Source organism: Brienomyrus brachyistius, chromosome 19 (genome assembly GCF_023856365.1).
Source record: "Brienomyrus brachyistius isolate T26 chromosome 19, BBRACH_0.4, whole genome shotgun sequence".
Taxonomy (NCBI): domain Eukaryota; kingdom Metazoa; phylum Chordata; class Actinopteri; order Osteoglossiformes; family Mormyridae; genus Brienomyrus; species Brienomyrus brachyistius.
This window is the reverse complement of record NC_064551.1, coordinates 10,539,628-10,562,382: the sequence shown is the minus strand read 5'-3', so window position 1 is coordinate 10,562,382 and position 22,755 is coordinate 10,539,628. Positions and strand designations below refer to the sequence as shown.

General features: G+C 40.3%; 1 protein-coding gene across 1 annotated transcript in view; it reads right to left on the bottom strand.

Annotated features, from left to right (window-relative positions):
- otofa (otoferlin a) overlaps window positions 1-22,755 on the bottom strand; it is a 46,149-nt gene that overhangs the window by 20,293 nt on the left and 3,101 nt on the right. The window contains exons 2-14 of the mRNA XM_048985685.1: window positions 22,303-22,361; window positions 18,070-18,158; window positions 13,473-13,572; window positions 11,302-11,498; window positions 3,925-3,992; window positions 3,587-3,701; window positions 2,918-2,972; window positions 2,091-2,222; window positions 1,251-1,313; window positions 1,071-1,155; window positions 825-984; window positions 409-595; window positions 108-294 (exon numbers count right to left, since the gene is read on the bottom strand). Coding sequence (XP_048841642.1) covers window positions 108-294; window positions 409-595; window positions 825-984; window positions 1,071-1,155; window positions 1,251-1,313; window positions 2,091-2,222; window positions 2,918-2,972; window positions 3,587-3,701; window positions 3,925-3,992; window positions 11,302-11,498; window positions 13,473-13,572; window positions 18,070-18,158; window positions 22,303-22,361 — 1,497 coding nt within the window. The remainder of the gene's footprint in view (window positions 1-107; window positions 295-408; window positions 596-824; window positions 985-1,070; window positions 1,156-1,250; window positions 1,314-2,090; window positions 2,223-2,917; window positions 2,973-3,586; window positions 3,702-3,924; window positions 3,993-11,301; window positions 11,499-13,472; window positions 13,573-18,069; window positions 18,159-22,302; window positions 22,362-22,755) is intronic.

The window sequence follows — 22,755 nt, the reverse complement described above, 5'->3', positions numbered from 1 at the left end:
GTTGGTAAAGGAGTAGTTTTAAGAAAACATGCAGTGAAATTTAAAATGCAGAATCAGGAGCCTAAGCAGAACTAGCAGCAAAAGGCATTAAAGAGTGAGGGATTCACCTTTGTCTCCTTCATTAGAAATCTTCGACAGGTCAATGAAATGTGTTCCTATAGCAACATCATTTACTTTATCCGCATCCCGTATTTGGATCTTCATCCGCTTACAAAGTGGGGGAAACATCTCTGTGAAGATGATCTGCTCGTTCCAGGCGGGCTCGTAAGAGCTCTTCTGGACAGACGTCTTTCCCTGTGTGGATAACGGCATTTTAATAACTAAAAGCACTAAAATCATTAGAAATAACCAAAGAGATTTCATTTGCTGAATTATCACCCTCAACATATCTCAGGTCAGAAGACTTACTTTCTGTCCTGCAAAGAGAACTTGGACATAAGGATCCACCAAATCTTTGTTCTCGCCGATGAAGGCCTTCTTCACATTAGCCATGAGGCTGGTGTTCATTTTCGGGAGTCCGTCGGCTTTTAAGACCTTCACATAGAACCGGGCCCATGGTCGCTCTGCAGGAACACCTTCTGGGATCAAAAGGTTCCTGATAATCAAGGGCCAGAGAAGACTGGTTAGACGTTGTCAAAATGGCTGTGAACTGTTCCATACAACACTTATTTTGAGTATGTGTTTTGCTAAGCTGGTTTACAGGTAATAGCTCCTCAGGAAACATAAAAATATAGAATACATAAAATACGTAAGTAGTGGAACAACATTCGAGTAAGGCGTAGTCTATTGGATCCTCACAGCATGTAAATTTGAATTGCGTTTACCCCTCTATGTCGTCATCTTCTTTCTCGGTGCTTTTGTGTGGTGTTTTGATGTTGTCTCCCTTTCCGACCACTGCGATGTCACATTTGACGTAGCCCTTGCATCCACCGCCCATGTCGTCAGGGTCAGTGAGCATCGCCCATTTATGGTAGAACATGTGCTCTGCGAAGGACCGCAAACCGGCAGGTGATGTACAGATCGCATTTGCGAAAGCTATCACGACGATAAGTGGGTGTGGGTCAGCTTACCAGGCTGAGAATAGACCGTGCCAACATCCATCTTGTACGAGCCTACTAGAGTTCCACTCCGCAGGAGGTTTTTAGAGTGGATGACCTGGGGAGAAGCGGAAATGACCATAAACACTGGAAGGGTTAACCAGGCAATCAGGAAGGAAAGACAACGCAGCGCATGTGAGGAACAGTACTTACAGATATCTTTAAAATCTTGTCAAACATGAAGTCTGGAGACATGTGGAAGTCAAACACAAGATACTGTGCAAGAAAACAAGTGCATCAATTAATCAAACATATAATAATGAATTCTTTTGGTGCTGATGTTTTCAAATATTGTTTGGTATCACTTCAATAAGGCTCCCTTTTGGCACTTGAAAAAAGTAAGTGGCAAAAGGCAAATGGTAATAAAAATGTTTATGAATAAAAAATGTTATAACTTATTTATGATCGTCCATTAATGATCTACAAAGTGTTCGAACCTAATTAATAATCTGATTATACACCATTCATGAACCCTTTACAGGGGAAGTCTTATTGTAAAAGTGGTTCCCTTGTGAACTAAATTTACTTCTTTTATAAGCAAAGTTAAAATCACATTCATCTTTAAACCAAGATCATTGAACAGCTGTATTAGAGAGCTGAGCTGTCTGGTGGATTTATTTATGCTCCTTTTTCCAACTGGTTTATGTCTCCAGTTAACAAAGTTTATGAACATTGCTTGTCATATTACAAAAGTCCTTGCATTTGTTAGTCGACCAAAGAATATATAATGTGTAATTTTGCTTAAAATGTTGATGAATGTGGAAAAGCCTGAGAATTCTTTATTCATTCAGGGTTCAACAGAGAGCTGAGGACTTTCCAAATGAGTCTCTTGATAAACTCCTCTCCCAGTTGCTCTCAGGTTTGGCATCCAATTCCAGTCGCTTATTGTTACAGACTGCAGAGTAGACTGGGTTTGGGTACAGGCGGTTTTGTAATTGTTGGTGGAGCAGCGCAGCCGTTGTCTGGGCACTTGGCCCAGCGTGAGGGAGTCACCTCGTTGTAATAGGGGCTGTTTGTCGATTCCTTCGCTGAAGTGTATTTCTTCTCATCCCCAATTTCCACGCAAACCACTGGGTCCATGTTTGCTCCGGCCAGCTGTCGGGCCTCTATCACCGTCACGCTAATCTAGGAAGACATTATAACGCTCTTTTGTATTGTCTTAATTTCACAGAACAGCTTAAGACAATTACATTGCAAAATTGAAAATAATAAGAATCAGAGTGAATTACATATGACAAGTGATCTACATCTATATATATCATAAATTCATAATGTAAAAGGCAGCAATGTGAAATACATAACAGGGAAAATATTAGTCTCGGAGTTAAGAGGCTTTGGAGGGTGTGATATATCCCTGCAGTAATCAGCGGGCCCAGCACTTTATACTGTAACATCAGGACCAAATCGGGGATATATCTACCAAGGGAATTCTAGGTTATATTTTGTCAGGGGCTCCAGAATTCCTAGCTAGTCCCTGGTTAAGGATGACTTGACTCATTTGATCCGGTCCTGGAGTTGACTTGGTCGTGCTCAGGGGTCATGACAGCTGGACAGAGACTGTGTGCCACATGTTATATTTAGGTCACTGCCTGCTTGATCTCAGGAAAGACCCTCCCTTTCTGTGTGCCGATGCATAATTTAGCATCCTTCACTGCAGTGAGTCTCCAAGCAGCACGAGCCATGGATCACCAAGCTCAGATGTGGAGAAAAAGAAGCAGGAAGGCTGGCTGAGGTGACCATCTTCGTAAAGGATCACATGGTTCATTGGAGGTGACAATCTGCATACAGCCACCCAGTGACCATCTAAAGCTTCCAAGTACCTGATAATCCACTGGCCTCCCGATGGTAGGTTCCATCTTAATATCTGGCTTTGATCTACAAGACAATATCATTAGAAAAAATATATGTATATATGTGTACCGTGAATGATGATTTGCTCAGTACCAATTTATAACACCTGATTATAAACATCTGCTTTCAGTAAGCAGTTAATCACTGGAAACTAGACAGCTGTTCTTGCAGTGAAAATGGCACTTAAGGTGCAATTACATCAATCAATGGTGTGAATAAAATTAACCAGAGCAATGACATGCGTCACTGCTACTTACCCACCGTGAAAGACAATTACACTGCATATATCTGTCAAAAGGGATCAAATCACTGATCCCTAAAATGTCATACACTGAGCACCACTGGTATTTACTGTAAGATTATCCTGCAGGCATGTAAGATTATCTAATGAGTGAATGATTGCGATTTTACTCAGGGAAATTTGGAGATAAAAGCTTGTACAAAACAATCAATGAATAATAAGTGTCTTATTGGTTAAAATGCTTTCCATGCACGTTTGAAAGTTAAAATGTAATTTGCTGGGTCGAACACGCCGAGCTCCATTGATTATATTGTCAGTATAATGTCAGAAGCATGTAGATGTGAGGCCTGTGGGGAGGTTGGGGCCCTCAGGCAGGTGCTGGATGAGGCTGGCAGACCTCTTGTTGGAGACATTGGTGGTGACAGCAGTAACTGAAGCCACAGAAATGCTGTCAGGGTCCTTCCGCGAGGACTTTCGGTTCAAGTCCTCGGTTTCCAGGAAGGCCAGATCATCTGTAAATGACCAGGAATGTTCTGCTTAGTGTGGCTGGAGCACAGCACTAGACTGAGATTCCTTTAACACCCTGACCTAAAGAGCGCTAAATAACCACAATAATACCTTATTAATAATAATAATAATAATAATAATAATAATAATAGTAATAGTGAGAATGGCTGCCATCCCACTCGTCTCTCGCCCTGGGACCTCCCAGGTTGCGAACCCCTACACTTTTACCTCCTTTCTTCTCCTTAGATGCACGTGACTTGCCGAGCTTCATGGCTGAGAAGACTCCTTTCCCGGCTCTGAGGAGGAGAATTACAGCAAAGAAAATGACACTGTCTGCCAGACTTTGTCGCAGGGAAATGCTGTCCCAGCTATCAACTGGCAATCGGTTCCCTTGTTCCAACTATCAGGACGACGCCAATCCATTCTAATCTCGCCCCCAATTTCTTGCTTCCCTAGACAACCGCCTCCATCCTAACGTGGCCTGATAAACAAAATAAGTTAGTGACTGTCCAGTAACTGTCTGTCTTCATAATCACTTGGTCATTTAATTTGCTGCTCCAATTGCCTGACCATGTAACAAAATGCCCTCTAACCACCTGATCAAAGAATCACCTAACCCACTAATTATCTGACACCATTACTACAAAGCCGTATAATGTCACAGGGTCCCCTAATCTCCATGACTCCCAGTCGCCCACCGCATCCCCATGAGACACAGAGAGAGAGAGAGAGAGAGAGAGAGAGAGAGAGAAGGAGAGGGAGAGGGAGACACCACCCAAAGTTACAAACTCAGTCACACACTGAGACTACAAAATACTCTCAAACCCCCTTTACATTTACTCCATAAACTTGGTACAAACTTTTCCTTTAAAGTAACAGGTGTTTATTTTGAAAACAATAAATATGTAAGACAATGTGAGTCAAAAGTTTGAAAGCTTTGATTATTATGACACAGTATGAATTAATACTTTTTTGGTTTATCACGCTAATAAATTTAATGTTTTTCTGAGGGTTCATGAATTACCAACCAGACATTTGATGTGTAAACAAGCCACGAAAATATTTACCCCCAGGCACAACTGTGTACAAGGCAAAGGTATTGCATGACATTAGACATAATGTGTATCAAATATCCTTCCACAAAAGTTAATGATGTCATTGCCTGAACTTCAAATTAAGAACTTTAATTATTAAATGGATGAAAATCTATCAGTGAAATATCGGTTCAAGATATATTCTACATGAGAAAACTTTTAATGTTTTCATATATGATTTTTTTTTCTCTTGCATGGTATTCAAATGATAAAGAGAAAATAAACAGCATTATAAAAATATAAAATATATTTGAACTATAAATGAAAAAGTGAATAACAGCCTACTTTGTGATATACTTCAGTCATAAACCAGCCATAACCAACATTTATATATTACTTTGTTTTCTTAAAATTGCCTGATTACATGTTTGCACAATATTCTAATAAGCTGAACAATTAAAAAACTCAATAATGCCGTATGAAGCACAATTTAAGAATCTCCCTCTTGACATTGCTTAAATTAGTTTGTCATTATTGAGATTTTAAGTAATGAAGAAAAATGCCAGGAGTGCTGTCAGCTAATATTTAAGAATAATTATTGTACTCTGCACCGCAAATTATACATAAACAAGCACACAAGCAACCCAGAGGATGAGAATTGAAATATAATTAACATGCACCACAGTATAAAGAAATATGTGCCAAATACCTTACCAAAGTAGAAAAGTTGCACTTCTCAGATAGGCTCTAAAGTACTCCACCGAAAGAGGAAAAAAAAGGAACTTCTACTACAACTTCAACTTTCTGCCAAGCAGCCGTCCTACATCTCCGTCACCGCGTCTGGGACCGAATGTCTGGCAAGTTAAGTGCAAAGCAGAAGCTGCTTCGATGAGAAGCGGTCACTGGGCTGGGGTGAAACCAGGAGCTGGACAATGAAGACGCGCGGGAACCAGTAGCAGCAGTGGCTCTGCAAGCACTCTGACCGTCCATATGGCTACACCTATCTTCCTCTTGGATCCATCACCTGAATCCACTGCTCCATCTACCACGTTATTCCAGTGACCGTAATAACACCGGGAACTATAACGATTTTTTTGAAGGGTATCGAACTGAACAATGGGAATGACGACATGAGGTGGTGGATGCTGAATTTATAAATGCATGACGTTTGTGTGCTAGACAGGTGAGCTTTATAAGCTGTCCCGGCGCTTACGGTGTGTGTCTTCTGTCTATGAAGACTATTGACGCCAAACTAATGTGCTTCGACCAAGAATCAACAAAGATTTAAGGATGGGGATTGGGTTACATTCAGGGGAAACAAATTCATATAACGTAATAGAATACTGAAATTACCACAAATATAAAAAGCACTTGGACACAGAATTGTTTTTAGCCTGGTCAGTTGGCATATTTTGTTCTCGCGTTAAAGCAGTTCATATTGTGTTTTGGTTGTTAATATTGCTGTAAACTTTAAACGCAAAAAAAAACTATTCATAAAAATTAAACTGGAGTATATATGAATAGCAAACCAGAACAGCATTTTAAAAATAAAAATAGGCTGAGAACGATCTGGCAATGAATAAAAATAAAATATAATGGAAATTAACATGGACGTTCAAAAACGATTTATGAAAGCATATTTTATTTCTCTCTTGTGGTGACATTTTGCTACATTTTTCTCGTTATTTCGTCTCTGAATGAACCACGAACACAACCATAGCCCCTGTTTGATTCATATTATGTGTTGTGTATATAACCAAAATTTAAATAAAAATTTTGAAAAAAAATTTGAAAAACAGTCTAAGCTTCCAAATTTTTTATCTTCAATATTTTCAAATAGCTTTTCTTATGATTTTCATTCAACCTAACTAAACACATGCGCTTTTGAGAAGGTGATTATTGGCGAAATATGAGACCACAGACACTGGGATAGACGACTGGTGAAACAGCGCCTCTTGTGGTCACTTAGAGTACAACGTACACACACCCTTACAAACACTTATCCTTCCTCTGATTTGCCTCTCTCCATCCCAGCCTTGTCCTTGTCTTTGCTGAACAGGAGGGTCACGTGTGAACAGCAAAATACCAGCAATGTTCAATGTTATAGCAGCATTCAAAGCCCACTACTCTACATTAAAGCACTAAAGATAATACAACTGGGTATTCTAAATTCAATATAAGAATACTTTATATTAAACCACTAATATGAGTTCTGAAGCCAGGGAATGGTTTTAAAGTTGCCATATTTCCCGGAAGACCTGGGAACGATCTATGCTGTTGCTTCACAGCGTCTGTCACTGACACATTTTCTTAACTCAGACTAATAAACTAAAGCCTCAGTTTCTTACTAAACGACAGAAAACATTGGGTGCTGAACCAGGGCGACCAAGACGCATGAAAGCAGGTCAGATCAATAATGCGCTGTCACAAAGCTTCACTGTGCCTGGAGTTTATGCATTTGTGTTACTCGACTGTGCCATTGAACGGTGTTCTTCTGGGAGCTGCCGCTGTGAAGCAGGGACCAAAGCTGTGATCCCACAGAGCCTTATAAATAACCTGCCTCAGACTTACTTGGATAAAATACTCAATTCCATTACTGCCTTGTAGTAAAATTTCAGCTAAACATTTCTTCTTGTTTCATTTGGGGTGATTGTTAAAGCCGTTTTCGTAAATAATTAAATATATCTAATTGAAACAATGACTTCTTCGTTATTACAATTTGACGAACTGACTGTAATTAATAAAGATTTGATTGTAATGTATTATGGCTGAAGTATAGTGAAGCACATGAACCATACGAGCGGTTTCTCGGATCGCAGCTTTCAGCGAAGTTGCACATAAGGTTTATTCCACAGCACTGCAGTCAGGGAGCAGCACTGGCTGAAGCAACTGAAGACTGAGACAGTTTTTTTAATGCTCATGTGAATTGCTCTAGAAGGGAGTGAATCAATGAAAACCAGAGCTTGATTTGGCTTAATGTTGTCTGTAAAATACCCAAACTTATATAATAATTTGTTTGATACATAATATGTATATCATATATGTAAAATATATGTTATATATGACTTGATACATATTAATGTATTTTAAACACTGAAAGGAATATCGATAATACCCCATTGCAGTTGAGCATTAAACAAATAACATTAGGCAGAGCAAATCCAAAGGAGCTGAAAAATAAAACTGTGTCGTCTATGATTTGACGCTGATGAATGTCATTTTCCAGTTATCCACAGAAATAAGAAATATGTGTTTGCTCTTATTAAAGCCACCCATCCACCCGTCTGTCCGTCCATCCATCCATCTATCCATCCATCCATCATCCGTACCCGCGTGTCCTGTGCAGGGTGTCAGGGGTCTGGAGCCTATCTGAGCAGCTATGGACACGGGGCAGGGAATAACCCAGGACAGGGTGCAAACCCATTGCAGCACATCAACTCCTGAACCATTAAATAACTTACATTATAACATATGGAGAACAAAGCTCTTAGTTTCAAATTCCAAATGATTATAAAAAAAATCACAGTCATATAAAAATACACAAGTGCACCAGTTACCAATTATGCAATGCTGTTAGAAACGTTCGCTCAAGCGTACTTGAAATGGTATTGCTAGAGCTTACTTTAGGTCTGCGGAACAGGCTCGGTGACAATTCTGGTATTATGAACTGAAACTGAAGTGTATTAACTATAAAAAATGGTGAAGTCGACCTACTGTAAAGCAGGAGGGAGAACCTAGATTGATCTTGTAGAGAAAAATAAATAAAATGGCAGTGAAGCCATACATAGCTTTGTGCAACACAGAGCAATAATAAAACTGTCCTTTTAAATTGAACACCCTCCTCTGTTGGAGGGTAAAATAAGGAGTCTCGTCCCAGTACAGTAGAACACAATGCAATATCACAGCACAGTACAATATAATGCAAAATAGCACAGCAATCCAAACAGAACACCGGACAGGACAGCAAGCATGCAAAGCAATGAACTTAACAACAGGGCATATTCAGACATGCAAAAAATTCAGGCAAAAACTACACAGCACAAACACACTTTCATATCCTTGATACCGCATGCATAAAAATGTCAACACAGACTGATCACTTCAAGACATGCACTTGTCTGCATTCATGACAACTGTAAAGACACATAGACCTGTACTCATATCTTTGTGGGGACCATCCATTCGTTTCTATGGACAAAACCCTAATCCCAACATTGACAACCTTAAGCCAGCCCTACCCAGCCCTAACCTTAACCATAATTAACGAAACAAAATACACAACATTTGGCCTTTTTAGTTTTTTGATTACAGTCATAGATTTTTATATAATTGAGTTTCCCCTTGTGGGGATAGAAAAAATCGTCCCCATAAGATCAAAACAACAGGTTTTTATCACACTGTAGGGACATTTGGTCCTCACAATGTAATATATACAAAACTCACACACACATTTTTGACTTCATGCTTGTCTAGCACAGAAGTGGAATCAGAACCCAGAGACTCCCAGCACTCCACATGTGATCTTCTCTGTTGTCAATCTGTACTTCAAACAGACCAGGAAAACAGCACTAATTTGCATGAGAATGATGTTATCAAGATGCATTACAGTCTTCCTGCAGAGATGATGGAAAACAAGCCTTATAGCATAAAGCAACTAAACCGCCCTCTTTTGCTGTCTTGCTAAATTCAATCCTGTTAAATACCAGAGGAAGTAGTGCTACGGGACTGGTCATACAAGACGGATATACACTGCATTTACTGACCAGAAAGTGACAATGTCGGCACATAAAATAACACTGTCAGTATAGACAACAGTACTGGTCAGTAATAACGCAGATTCGGCCTGGAATGAAGTTGATGGTACACATTGAGTATCTTTTTGAGGAAGATGCTGAAACAGAATAATATTATCATTAAACTAAAATTGTAGTTAATTCAAATTCTTTTTTAATCGGAATCAAGGCATTAAGGGGTGAGTCATAAATCACCATTGGTCCCCAGAGCACATGCCTGAAAAGAGTAGGTCGAAAAAGGGAGGAGAGGCAATTAAAGCCAGTGGGAAGCTGCTCCCCCTTCACTGAAACATGACAGTGGCTCAATATTATGAGTAACAAGGAGACTCTTCCCTCATGAGCCATTTCTCGATCTTTAACTGCTAGTTCTGACTCAAATAGCCTATAACCTGAAAGCGTACATGGACTGCTAGCTATGGTTTCTTAGTCGTATGCATTTCCCCAGGATCACACATTGGACAAAATCAGCCACAGTGAGTGACCATACATTTGCACATTAATTGCTATATACTGAGCGATCCATTGATAAAACTTCAAGCCTGGGGTGTATTTTGGGAGAATTTCGCTAACATCATTTATTGTTTTGGCGCTTTTCCACTAGCATACAGGAACGGACCTGTACCCGAGCTATATAGTACCACAGAGGCACTAGTTACAGCGCAGGTCCAGCTTGCTTCAGTTTTCCACTGCAGCGGGGCCAGCTCGGTAAAGGCGTTCCCGGGTTTGGAGAGGGTTTGAGTTTTTTTTTGTTACAACCTACTCAGTACCCTAATAATACAGTTGTCAGGCTCTCTCTCTCTCTCTCTGTCTCTCTCTCTCTCTCACACACACACACACACACACACCAGCAACAGTATTACCACTGGGAATGACACTATGGTAAAGCCAGGATTCTATGGATCATTATAGTGTAATGCATGAGGGGAAACACTAATTAGTGCCATTGGTTTGTTGGGAAACCAGTATGAGAGCTCAATAATACCCACCATCTGAGCAATATTAACCGGATTTCTATTTCCTCAGGAGAACATGGATCACATGGAAAGCATCATAAAGGACAAAACCAGACTATAAGAGCACCATAACAATACATGGATTTTCTCTTAACCGATAAATACGAAGCTGAAGATCGTACACTCAAACTGTCGGCAGACCAGAATAATCTCCCATTCTGTTTGTCGTTTAGCCTCCAGACAGCGAGATACTTAATGAAGAAGCAGCGATAAGCGTATTCCCCTGCATTTATTGCAGACACGGCAAGAAAGACCCTTAAGATGATCTCTTGACAGCGCTTAGAAAAGGGATAAGAGGTGATTTTGGCAGCGTACACTACGAAAAGAAAGAGCTCCGAAACCAAGGAGATGGGGAAAACTGTACTGTAGTGCGAAACAGAGATGATACCTGCACTTTCTGAAAAAGGAACCACTCAGTGGATAAACAGGGTAGTTAAAATGGAGAAAGCAGCACAGCCAACGTGGCGTCAGTGAACGACATACAGGGGCATCGGCATCATGAAAAGCAGCTTCCTCTTCGTAGAATAACCTGGAGTAATTCATAATCTACAGATCTTGGATAATAGTGATGGAACAAAGGGTTATATGCATCAGTACTGCAGGTTAGGCAATGAAAAGCGCAAATTGGCCTTTGAATGACCCAAGTCTCTAGCTCATAAAAAGCTCTTAAGATTGACTGGTGCCCTGAGACAGATATTAATTTGTTATATTATGTATGCACTGACAATAACTTCCATCTGGTATTTTCGAAAGACTGCTACTCACTTCCGCAAGACAGGAAGTCCATGACTGCTCTTCCCGAGAGACGTCCCTGAGCCATTGCTGTATCCAGAGAGGAGGCTGCTGGTCTCAAAACGGACGGTTCCATCTGGGTCATCTGGCAGATCCAGGAACTCCCCATCATTCCAGATGCACACAGTCCCGTCCAGAGACTGGTACCTGATCTCTATTGTAATGTTCGTCTGCAGGAAAATATGTCTGTCACAGAAGATTTGGCAGAATACATGTCTGAGGTATCCACACAACTTCATGTGCATTGCCGTCGGATTTCATATACTAAAGAGAATCTCAAAACACAAAGACAACAATTTTGCTTAAAAACTATTTAGTGAACTTGTATGCCATAAATCAGCTACCTATAGGGTTAACTGGCATGCCATAAATTAGATAGATATAGAATAACTTGTGGGCAATACGTTGGCTAGCCATAGGGTAAACTTGCTTACCAGAAGTAGGCTATATACGGGGAAAACTTTTGCACCACAAGTTGGTTAACTATAAGCTAAATTTGCATGCTGTAAGTTATCTAGCTATATAATAAACTTGTGCATCATTAGTTGGGTAAATATAAGCTAAACCTGCATGCTTTAAGCTCCAGCTATGGGATATACTCGTGAACCAGAAGTTGGCGAACTATAACCTAAACTTGCGTGTTACCTGTATAAGTTGGCTAGCTAGAGTGTAAACTTGCACGCCATAAGATAACTAGATATAGGGTAAAGTTGCTTGTCATAAGTTAGTTGGCTGCAAGGTAAACTTGCATGCTTGTTAATTTCCATAAGTTGTATACCACTGTGGTATCGGGACTGATTGTAGAGATGGGCCTTCCGTAGGTCACCATTATCAGTTACAGCCCCTACTGTGTTTACCGATATAACTGAGGAGGGAGCACTTAACATTACGCCTTTTCTGGCAAGGGACATGACCTGTGACATGTGACCCCAGTGCTGGTTAAACTTAAGCTAAAGTACTCCAGACTGATATTACACACCAAGCGGCAATAGCCTCTTTCAACTGCACCCCCTGTTGCTTCATTTAAATATCGGTGGCTAGCGGATGTGCGATGAGCTCCACTGCAGCCAGCTCGGTCAATGCACTGTCAACACTTGCTTCCGATTGTGCTAGCTAGCTACGTTTTAGCGGTTTCGTAAATATGTCTGCAGTAGTATCAAGGTCAGCGCTGCTGTCTTCAGTATCTTTTGTTCATGTGGTATGACCAGCCAAGGTTTCATTAAAGCCTCTCTGGGAGGAGGCCTCTGTCTGAGGGCCTTCCTATGAACTCTCCACTGTCACATCAGAGTAACTGGAGCCAGTTCCCTGCACCAGGAGCACAGGACACCGTCAGCTTTGGCTGCTCGCCTGCTCGGTTGTTCGTAGACTGCAGTTAACCAGATGGAGCTGGAGGATCATTTTGTCTCACCTTCATGATCAACTGGGAAGTCTGAATTACACGCACACCTTTCCCTTTTCGAAAGTAAACACATCAGGATTCTGCATATATTATAATATGCAAAAGTCTTCAATGACCTAGGAAAACTGTGTTATGCCGGATTTTACCAGCAAATGTTGTGGTGACTTGAGGAGAAGCTTCAAAAATAAGACACACTTTCACAAAGTCATAGTTTCACACCCGCTTAACATTATTTAAACAACTTCCGGTGACAGCCTAAGACTTTCGCACAGTGCTGTACATTGTAACCTAATGCATCTGCCTCTAGTAGGAATAACCTTACTGTGAGACTAGTTATTAATGCTGTTCTTTTTGAGACATTTGAACATTTTTGTGGAAGGATTAAGAAAAGTGCTGCTCAGGGTTTCTCAATTTGTGTACTTGACCATACTTGTGTTCTCATGCAGTTCCAATACTCAAGAACAGAAGTATAGATGGTTGTGAAAATCCCTTGTTCTTGCCTTGCGACAAATATCAAGGAGGCATCAGTTGTATCCTCGTCGAACGAGAACAATCCCATGATTCACTGCGTCCCAAGTTCGTTTTTGGGAGGCGAGTTAGCAAGATCGGTCTTGAAACACCACAAGTAGGATCTTTGCGTTCTTGAAATTGAGAAACACCCATAGATTGAGCCAGATGGTGGGTGCAGATCATGTCAGGAACCGAAGCAAATTTCTCTACCTGTGCACCTATGGCGATTGCTCACCTGAATAGCTGTGTTGTTGTCATCTATAAGAGTATCAGACACCTCCAGCTGGGCCTCCTCCGCTACCTTCTGCAGCACCATACGGAAGGTTCCAATCAATCTGGGAATGAGAAAACAGAGGCAGGAGGTCGATGTCATTCTTTGGCACCCTTTCTGTGAAAAGAGTGTTACGAAAGGCTTAGTACTGGCACGCTAAATGGAAACCTCAAGCAAGAGGACTATGCTGGGCACTGTGGAGCAGGTATATAAAAGGGAAGGAGCCTAAAAATCTGCAGCAATTATGTGTATCCAATATTTTAAAATACTACTACTAATTAAAGTGGACTTTTATGGGTTGGGTGAACCATTAAAAAGCACGATAATGAGTAATAAAGCATCCAGTCAAACTTTGGATGAGACAGAAGTGCAAAGCCAACAAGTGATATCAGGTGATAACAAATATCAGGCTCTTAATAGGCCCAAGCAAATTAACCAATATTTCTTATGTATCAAAATATATACATTTTTCCCTTTGGCCTGATCAGTTTCCGCTTATCTGTCCTCTTGGTCTCCTGAATGCTTGCGAGAAACCAGGCACCATGGGAGACACCCAGTCTGCCTTCCTCTTCTCATGTTTTTTTTTCTTTTACACTGAGGGGGGGAGGGGACTTTAACACCATCTACAGTGTTACTGCAAGCCGGAGGTGAATGTAGATTCCTGATGGAGAGCAATTTTACTCATGATTAATTGGGAATAATGACTCACAGTAAACACTTTTTCACAGTAAAGTGGTGCTATTACAGACTGTAGTTGGGTTTTTTTTGTTATGATATTGTAATAAATGTTATCTCCCTATTAGAAAACAACACCCAACTATATTCATAATGCCAGGAAATCTGAAGACATGTGATAAAAAAAAAACGACTGTCATCCATCATCTGAAACCATTTGTCTTATTCAGGGTCACAGGGGGTCTCGAGCTTATAGCATAAGGCAGAGAACAACCCAGGATTGGGGCACTAACCCATTGCAGGGTGCATTCATACACCAGTCAGTCAGACTCAAGGGCAATTTGGTAACTCCAACCAACCTCAGCATGTTTTTATACTGGGGGGAGGAACTGGAGTACCCAGAGAAAAGCTCACAATGACACAGGAAGAACCTGCAAATCCCACACACACAGAACCCTAGTGGAGATTCAAACCCAGGTCCCAGAGGTGTGAGGCGACAGTGCTAACCACTGCACCACCATGTGGCCACATGCTAACAAAATTTATAATATAAACAGACTTTTATAATAAATCCCATCCCATTCTGACAGGCTTAATGCCGTGACTATGAACAGGATTCTTACTGCCTGCCTGCCCTGGTGTTGATCTGGACACGTCACCACGGTTTCCGTTTTCCCTCCTTTAATTAGCCCATATCAATGTTTTCAAAAATAACAAAGACGCAATTAAGATTTTTTTTCCTCAACACTGAACTTATCTATTTCTTTTCCTGCCTAAAGTAACTTCCTTTTTGGCCTGAGGGAAAACAAAGAACTTAAAGGAAAATAAAATGCAGATAGATGTGAACTAGGCTCCAGACTCCCCACAACCCTGAACGGGATAAGCGGTTACAGAAAATGGATGAAGATGGATGGATGGATAGATGTAAACAGCCTCACCACCATGGCAGGATGGATGGATGATTGGACGGCTGTAAACAGTTAGAAATGCTCTTTTACCTGCCCATCACCCAATATTGTACAGTAAACATTACAAAACTGTTAACGTTATCCAGCACAGATTTGCTTGCAGAGATAGAAGGTTATGTGATTTAGCCAACGTGAAGAATTCCACGCTGTGTCATCGAATGCAATGGACTGACGCACCTAATAATGTTACCCATCCACTCTTCAGCTCTGTGGCTTTTCAGTGGAATATAGTGCTCATTGAGACAATTTGCTTCTTGCTAACACTTGGCATGACTCTACGTTTGGGCTTGACTGAGCTGACAATACCTACTGCTGCTTAATTAATCAACTTATCACTTTTGATTGCTTCCTGCTAACGATACCCCGTCAATCTATTGCACAGTATCCAAGCACAACATAACAGGATGAACTGGAGGGATTCACCCACAACTAAGGTCACTAACATCTGCTTTATCAGATATCCATGCTTGTAGTTCATTCTGTGGCGACAGGCTAACAGTGACCTGAAGAAGATGAGAAGTGATAATATGAGAAAGAAGAAGTAACAGAATAGCCGTCGCATGAAGTACTTCCGATGTCAATTTCTCGGAAAATGAATGAGGCAAAACATAACCTAGAGCATCAGAGAATTATTCACGAGGTGGCTAAGCATTCATTGTCTTTTTAGCTCTGTGTATATTGTGTTTGGTGCTATATGAGATAAATATGATTGTGCAATCGCTCTTTGAGTGATTTATTTCATTGAGTGGTATTTAGCCCTGTTCTCGTTGCTTGTTTATAGCGTTCTTTTAGAATCCAATCAGCAGTTAGTGTACATTTATGGACTATTCACGTTACAGACTGAAATCCTGTTGACTTTGACAAATGACTATGCAAAATAACAGTGAAAAGATTAATCAATTTACACATGGAAATGTCACAGATGGTTAGTGCAGATTTCATTTAGTGTAGACCTTTACTGATATATTTCTTGATTTGATAATATTGTGATCAGCAATACATATACAGAAATAAACTTAAAAAAAACTGCAGCTCATAGAAAAAGTAATTTTCTTCTCTTTGTGATGGAAGATATCTTTCCTGCACAACACGCACGATACCGAAAATGTACGATTGCCATTCCTTCGTAGCTATGTATTGTCAACAAGCTTTGAATTATTAACAAATGTGGTATCAGGTTTTGGCTTTTGATCAGCTTTTGAATAGACAGCATTCATTATTAATTTTGCCAAACAATTGCACTTTCAATCGCTTCATAATTTACTAGATGTCCATGTTTCCTGTGAGATATTTCTAGGTCAGCCTTGCATGTATTTTTTACAGCAGGAACACACAATTGTTTATGTTTAAACAAGAAGGCAACAGTTTTGCAGAAAATGCATTTATAATCATTACTCTAAATTGTTATTATTTAAAATTTTCTCCAGAAAATATTTTGCATCTTGTACTACAACATAGATTTCATAGATAGTCTGTTGCAGTAAATAAATTGTATATATGGGACATTTTCATTTAAATTTCTTCCTAAAATGATGAAATGGAATACATAAACATGAGGGTCGAAAAACAAGGTTTATATACATACCGGCTATGGGTCTGAATTAATCATAACACATTTAGTTAAAGGTTTGATCTTGATTTAGTTATTCATATGTCGTGGGTGTGGCAAGCAGTCCATTTATCGATGTTTGCAATTATTTTTACATACTGAGGATGGTTCTGGTTTGTCTGCCTCTAGTATTATTTGATATCCAGGAGGAATTGCAGGAAATACAAAGAAAGGATGTGCACAATTCTTGTACTTGTGAAATCTGACTGGAAATGGAAGGCGATGTGAGCCTGAGTTCAGCTTGAGTACATCAATGGGGCCTTATTTAAAAAGTTATAATCATTAGTCTACAGAGACTGGGGAAATTCTGTAAGCCTAGGAACAACAAGCTGTAATTACAAGTCAACAGCCTCAGTCACTCAGGGGCTTAATTAATCTGCTCGATGTTGCAATATAACATATGATTATACTGTACTGACTCCGTGGTCTTGTAATATAACGTGATTATACAGCGCCGACTCTGTGGTGTCATAATGTAAAATTATATTGTACTGACTCTGTGATATTGTAAAATAACATATGGTTATACTGTGCTGTTTTAATGTATGATTGAAACACACTGACTCTTGAGCACCGTTGTTATAATAGGACATGACATCATAATAGTCCTGGCTTCACTGTGATGTGTTAAAAGTCATAATCACAGCATTATCAGCTATCTGGGCCCCCAAAGGCCCCCTCCAGATCTCTTCGGGTGGTTCTAGCTCCTGCGTTTACTCACAATGACGCTTCTGCTTCATAAGATCTTAAAGTCGGTTACCATGATGACCAATCTGCTAACAACGCACTGTCTCACATAAGGAAAATGATGACATTCAAGGCCTAAATTATTCCACACCTGATATTGCCTTACGCATGAGTTAGGAATGGCATACAAGGGGCATGTTTAAGTAATGACCTGTCCCTTTGTTTGAAATGCTTTTGTAAAGACCTGCAGCTTTATTGTTAAAGGTGTCATTTGTCAATCAGACCCGTGGCTGAAAATTTATACTGTTTGTGGCAACCTTTACTTTAACACACCCTATGTAAATGACTTTGGGTTAGCTATATCAGGAGTGCACTGGTTAGCTATATCAGTCTTAGTGTACTGGTAGGCAGCCCATACCTCCTACTAATACAGAGACCTTTCCAAAGGATTAAAGAACAGAAGTTATACATGTATATGCATGTATATGTTGTGATGCTGACACTTTATTGTTATTATTATTATTATTATTATTATTATTTATATTTATATTTTAGTCATAGTAGTATTATTGTATTATTATTAATATAAATGTCTTTTAAAGTTTTTACTTTGGTGACTAACCTGTTTGAAAAGACCTTGCTAAAGTTGAAGACTTGGATCTCCAACATCTCGTTTTCATCGATCTTACTGGCAACTGGCCACCGGAAAGTCTGCAGAGAGAAGAGAGAGAGAGAGAGAGAGAGAGAGAGTCATTAGACATTATCAAACACTTCTTAAATGAGCACCAAAAACTGACATCTCAGAACCTGTGGCCTCGATTTGAGGTTGTTATTCCTATGAAATTGTATTTCTTAAAGAAAGCAGTTCTTTACATTTTATCAGGTGAATAGGTTACGTTTCATCAGGGGGATGCTTTTTATGCTCTAATGGTATTAAATCAGTGTTTCCCAATCCAGTCCTCTGGGACCCCCAGACAATCCATGTTTTCGCTCCCTCACAGCTCCTGGTAAGCGTGGACTGTGTGGGGTCCCCAGGGAGCAGATTGGGAAACACCATTTCTAAATGATTCGCAAATAAAACGTTAAAAACAAGGTGATATATCAGCAGCCAGTGTTTGGTTTTCATGTTTTTGAGTCAAAATTAATAGTAACACACTCACAGATTTTCTTATGTATCCTCCTTAGGATGTAACATTCTCAAATATAGAAAACTCGGCCATATTGTTATTCGAATGATACATACCAAAACTGACCAAATCACAGTACAAAGATTGCAATTCAAAACCCAAAACAGATAACCTGCCTTATGTAAGCAGCTTAACTGGTCCCCTGTATGTGTCTGGCCACCAATCACCAACAGCAAAACGCTAAACTACTAGGAAATCCATTTATGCAAGAAAAGATCCACCAAAAAGACAGTTAAATACTAACCAACCACGTACATATAAGCCAATCAGCCCAAGGCTGATCACCACCGATCAGTCACATGGCAACAGTTAGAATTAAGAAGCCAGCCAGTTACTGACCTGTACACAGGATCACCACAAACAATGAAAGTAAAATGAAGTAAACTACCACACAAAAACACTTAAACAGCAGGTGTACCATTACTAAAATTGTTGTCTGGTGTCTTAGGCAATGTGGTTTTTAATTAATTTTTTTTTCAAATATATTTTGAAGAATTAGTGATGCAAATGGCTTGACAGCACTAACAGCAAATAAATTCATAGATCGTGAATTTGCATAGCCACTTTGAAGATGGGAATATTTGTTGGTTGGACTACTGGAAGCCTTTGAATGTGTGTCCTCAATCACCGTACCACCCGCTGCATGGATTGATCCTGATGACTTCACTCTCATCTCAACTCAGCGGTAAGCAAAGCAAGCAGCACGCAGACAGCCGCGACTCTTCAAGGAGACGCTACCGTAGAAAGCAACTACATATGTGGTTTGCAGAAAACACTGCGTAGCAGAACATTCAGTACGTATACACATCTGCATTTATACGCACAGACACAATCCCTCTTTATAAACGTCACATGTTGGAGAAAAACAAAGAAACAGAATTTCACATTCTATAGCTATTTTCAAGGTTACCATGGCTATTTTAGGCAGTGTTGCACTGTGCAATGGCGGATACTGGAAGATTCTAGAATCATCATTCTTCATATCGTAGCCCTAAGGCAGCAGCGATCACCCAATTCATTTCTGTCTAATTAATTTTTTAAATGTTATATTTTTATTTTATTGGCAATATTTTATAAGTCCATATGAAGGAATGCGCTCTGTGTATTTAGGAACACATTTGAACCACCTCAGTGACAGTTTCTTTTATATTTCTTTTCAATAAGGTAAAGAGAAATCAGGAGGTCGTACACTACAGGAAGCCTTAAGGGAGGCGGCAGGACAACATCTCTGCACAGCATAAATGACTTAATTGAAAGGCAATAGAAAAGCACAGATAATGCCCTGCAGGGCATGTTTAGAGCGGCTAGCTGACTACAGCAAGCACTCTGCAATGTTACAGACGCTCCTTTCCTACACTTCACCGTTGCCATGGACACAAATGGTATAATCCTAAATCATACTCTACACGTAATTCCTCCTGTAAGATTAGAAATCTAGCTGCGCTTTGAAAGGTGACAGCCACAATTAACAAATTGCTTTGATTAGCCAGTAGTCAATTTAGGTACCTGCACAGTAAGCAGCATAGTTAATTTGATGGTGATTAATGCTATTTCACTAGCTAATGACTGTACCTGTTCCCAAATCTCCCTATAAATATAGCCCGGATTTGGCACCAGGTGATCATGTGACACCGAATGCAGCAGAGGACCTGTTGTACTGTAGTTTCCCTGAGCCCTTCATCTAAGGGGCTAATATCTAATGTTTGTAGATGTAGAAACAACTGCTTAATAATAATACTAAATGTTATGTACAATAGGCACTGGAAAGTGTCCTCAAGCCGCTATAATTCAAATCAGCTCTATAGAAAAACTGGTTTGCATCCATATAAAAACACCTACTGCTGCTGGCCTTGCCCTTCTAGTTAAAAAATATCTACCCTACAAGCATCTGTAGGTCTCCCTGTGCGGGTTTTTTGGATGTATGATATTTGAAGGAATATCCGAGTCAGAGATTTGCTTATCATGACAGGAAAACAGGAAAAACTGCTTCAGGTCAGAGTATTTAATGAAAGAGCTGCTACCATTTACAACATCTCAGGGAATCTTCTGAATGCGGAACCTGCAGTGGTTTGTTGAGAGCCCTTTTCAGGGGAGGCCCTTGGGAAAGCCTGTGCACTGAAGCGCCCTTGTACAATGTGTCATATAACAATATATGCTATATATACAGACGATCCTCTACTTGCAGACCTTTTTTTTAACTTACATTATGTCTTTAACTTTCAGACAAACGAATGAAGAGGACTGTAAGTCCAAACTGTATTCCTTGGGCTCCCGTTTCCTGTCCACAACATCAACTTTTTTTCTGCACGGCAATTCCGGCTAGTACGACGTCTGGCCGCTACTCCCGCCGCGCAGCGGCGTAGCGTGCGTACTCCCATCATCCTAGTTCTTAGTACTTGATGTTGAATAACGACTTACGAACATTACAACTTACGAACGGCCATTCGGAACGTACCTCATTCGTAAGTAGAGGAAAGTGTATATTTTTCTCATTATATCATACCATTATGTAAGAGATGCGGTATTTCACTAAATTACCATTTTAGAGCCACAAATCCACGGAAACCACCTGTGTCTGCACAGCGAGAGGGACACCTGCAAGCTCACTCAAACTGAGGTCCTGCAAATTCCACCCACAGTCGGGGGCGGTCAAGCATCAAAGGTGACAGAAAACGTGGCTTTAAGTGCGACGTCAATGTGAAAACAAACTGCTGTGTCATCGATTTGGTTGGCGTACTCTGGGTGTTAGCACCCAGGCAGAGGAATAATCAATCCAAGCCAAAAAACATACTTGTGTAACCAAGGTCAGAAATACTCATCAGCAAACATAAACTGAAACTGTTGAAGCTGATTTAAAAGAAGTAGCTGTTCTTGTCCTTTGGGACACTTAGCGCAAGTCCTGGAATAATGAGCAAGCATCCTTTAAAACGAGTGCACTCAAAAACTCAATAATAGCACATTGTGTATACCACAGGGACCCCACTGGAATACCACAGGAACTCCACTGGAATACCACAGGAACTCCACTGGAATACCACAGGGACCCCACTGGAATACCACAGGAACTCCACTGGAATATCACAGGGACCCCACTTGAATACCACAGGAACTCCACTGGAATACCACAGGAACTCCACTGGAATACCACAGGGACCCCACTGGAATACCATAGGAACTCCACTGGAATACCACAGGAACTCCACTGGAATACCACAGGAACTCCACTGGAATACTATAGGAACTGCACTGGAATACCAGTGGAACTGGAACACCAGCAAAACACCTGCAAATTATCTGCTGAAATGACAACACTGAACAATGCAGATGACTCCTGTATGATAATTTCACTTGGCTCCTCTTATTTTCAAAGCTAAACAATAATATACCATTTCCTTCTCATTTCCCAGAACCTTACAAACCTCAAATGCTCATACCGTTTTAGCTTATCTAATTCAATGAATGTCTACAGTAGTTCATGGGTGGCCTTTATATTTACCTGCATTGCACTCTTTGGCCTTCACATGATTCATTTATTTTAACTGGTGTACTTATATCATCAGTAACAGCGTGGATCCTTCCCCAGTCATGGGAAGGTTTGCTATAGCAACACAAATCAATTGATAGCACAAAACACAAAATAGAGAAATAAACACAGGATACCCACTCACCTCATCAAATCTTGCTTCTTCTTCACAGTTTTCCAAAACCCGGGTGTAAAACGAAAGCCCTGTTGGAATGAGGCTGATGGTCAGATGAAACAGAACACCATCACGAGGGAGCAGCACAGTGCCAGCGGCCGGCAGGTGATGCTCACATCTGCAGATACTAGAGGGGCATTATGAACAGATGACATCTGAAGGATTTAAGCACCATAATCAGTGGCAATCAGTGAACATTATGAATAAAGGTTATTTATTAGGCTCATTGCTGTTGGTGTTGTTGCATTATTGATATTATTATTCAACAAACTGCCTCCCACCGGCTTCCTATTAATCATAGCTGATACATGGAAATGCATATTTCAAAAGGCAGGCTGTCTGGCTTATTGCATTTGGGTTACACTATATTATTGTGTTAGCAGGTTGTAGCCTCCCTAAAGTGTTGAGAGGAATAATAAAAAG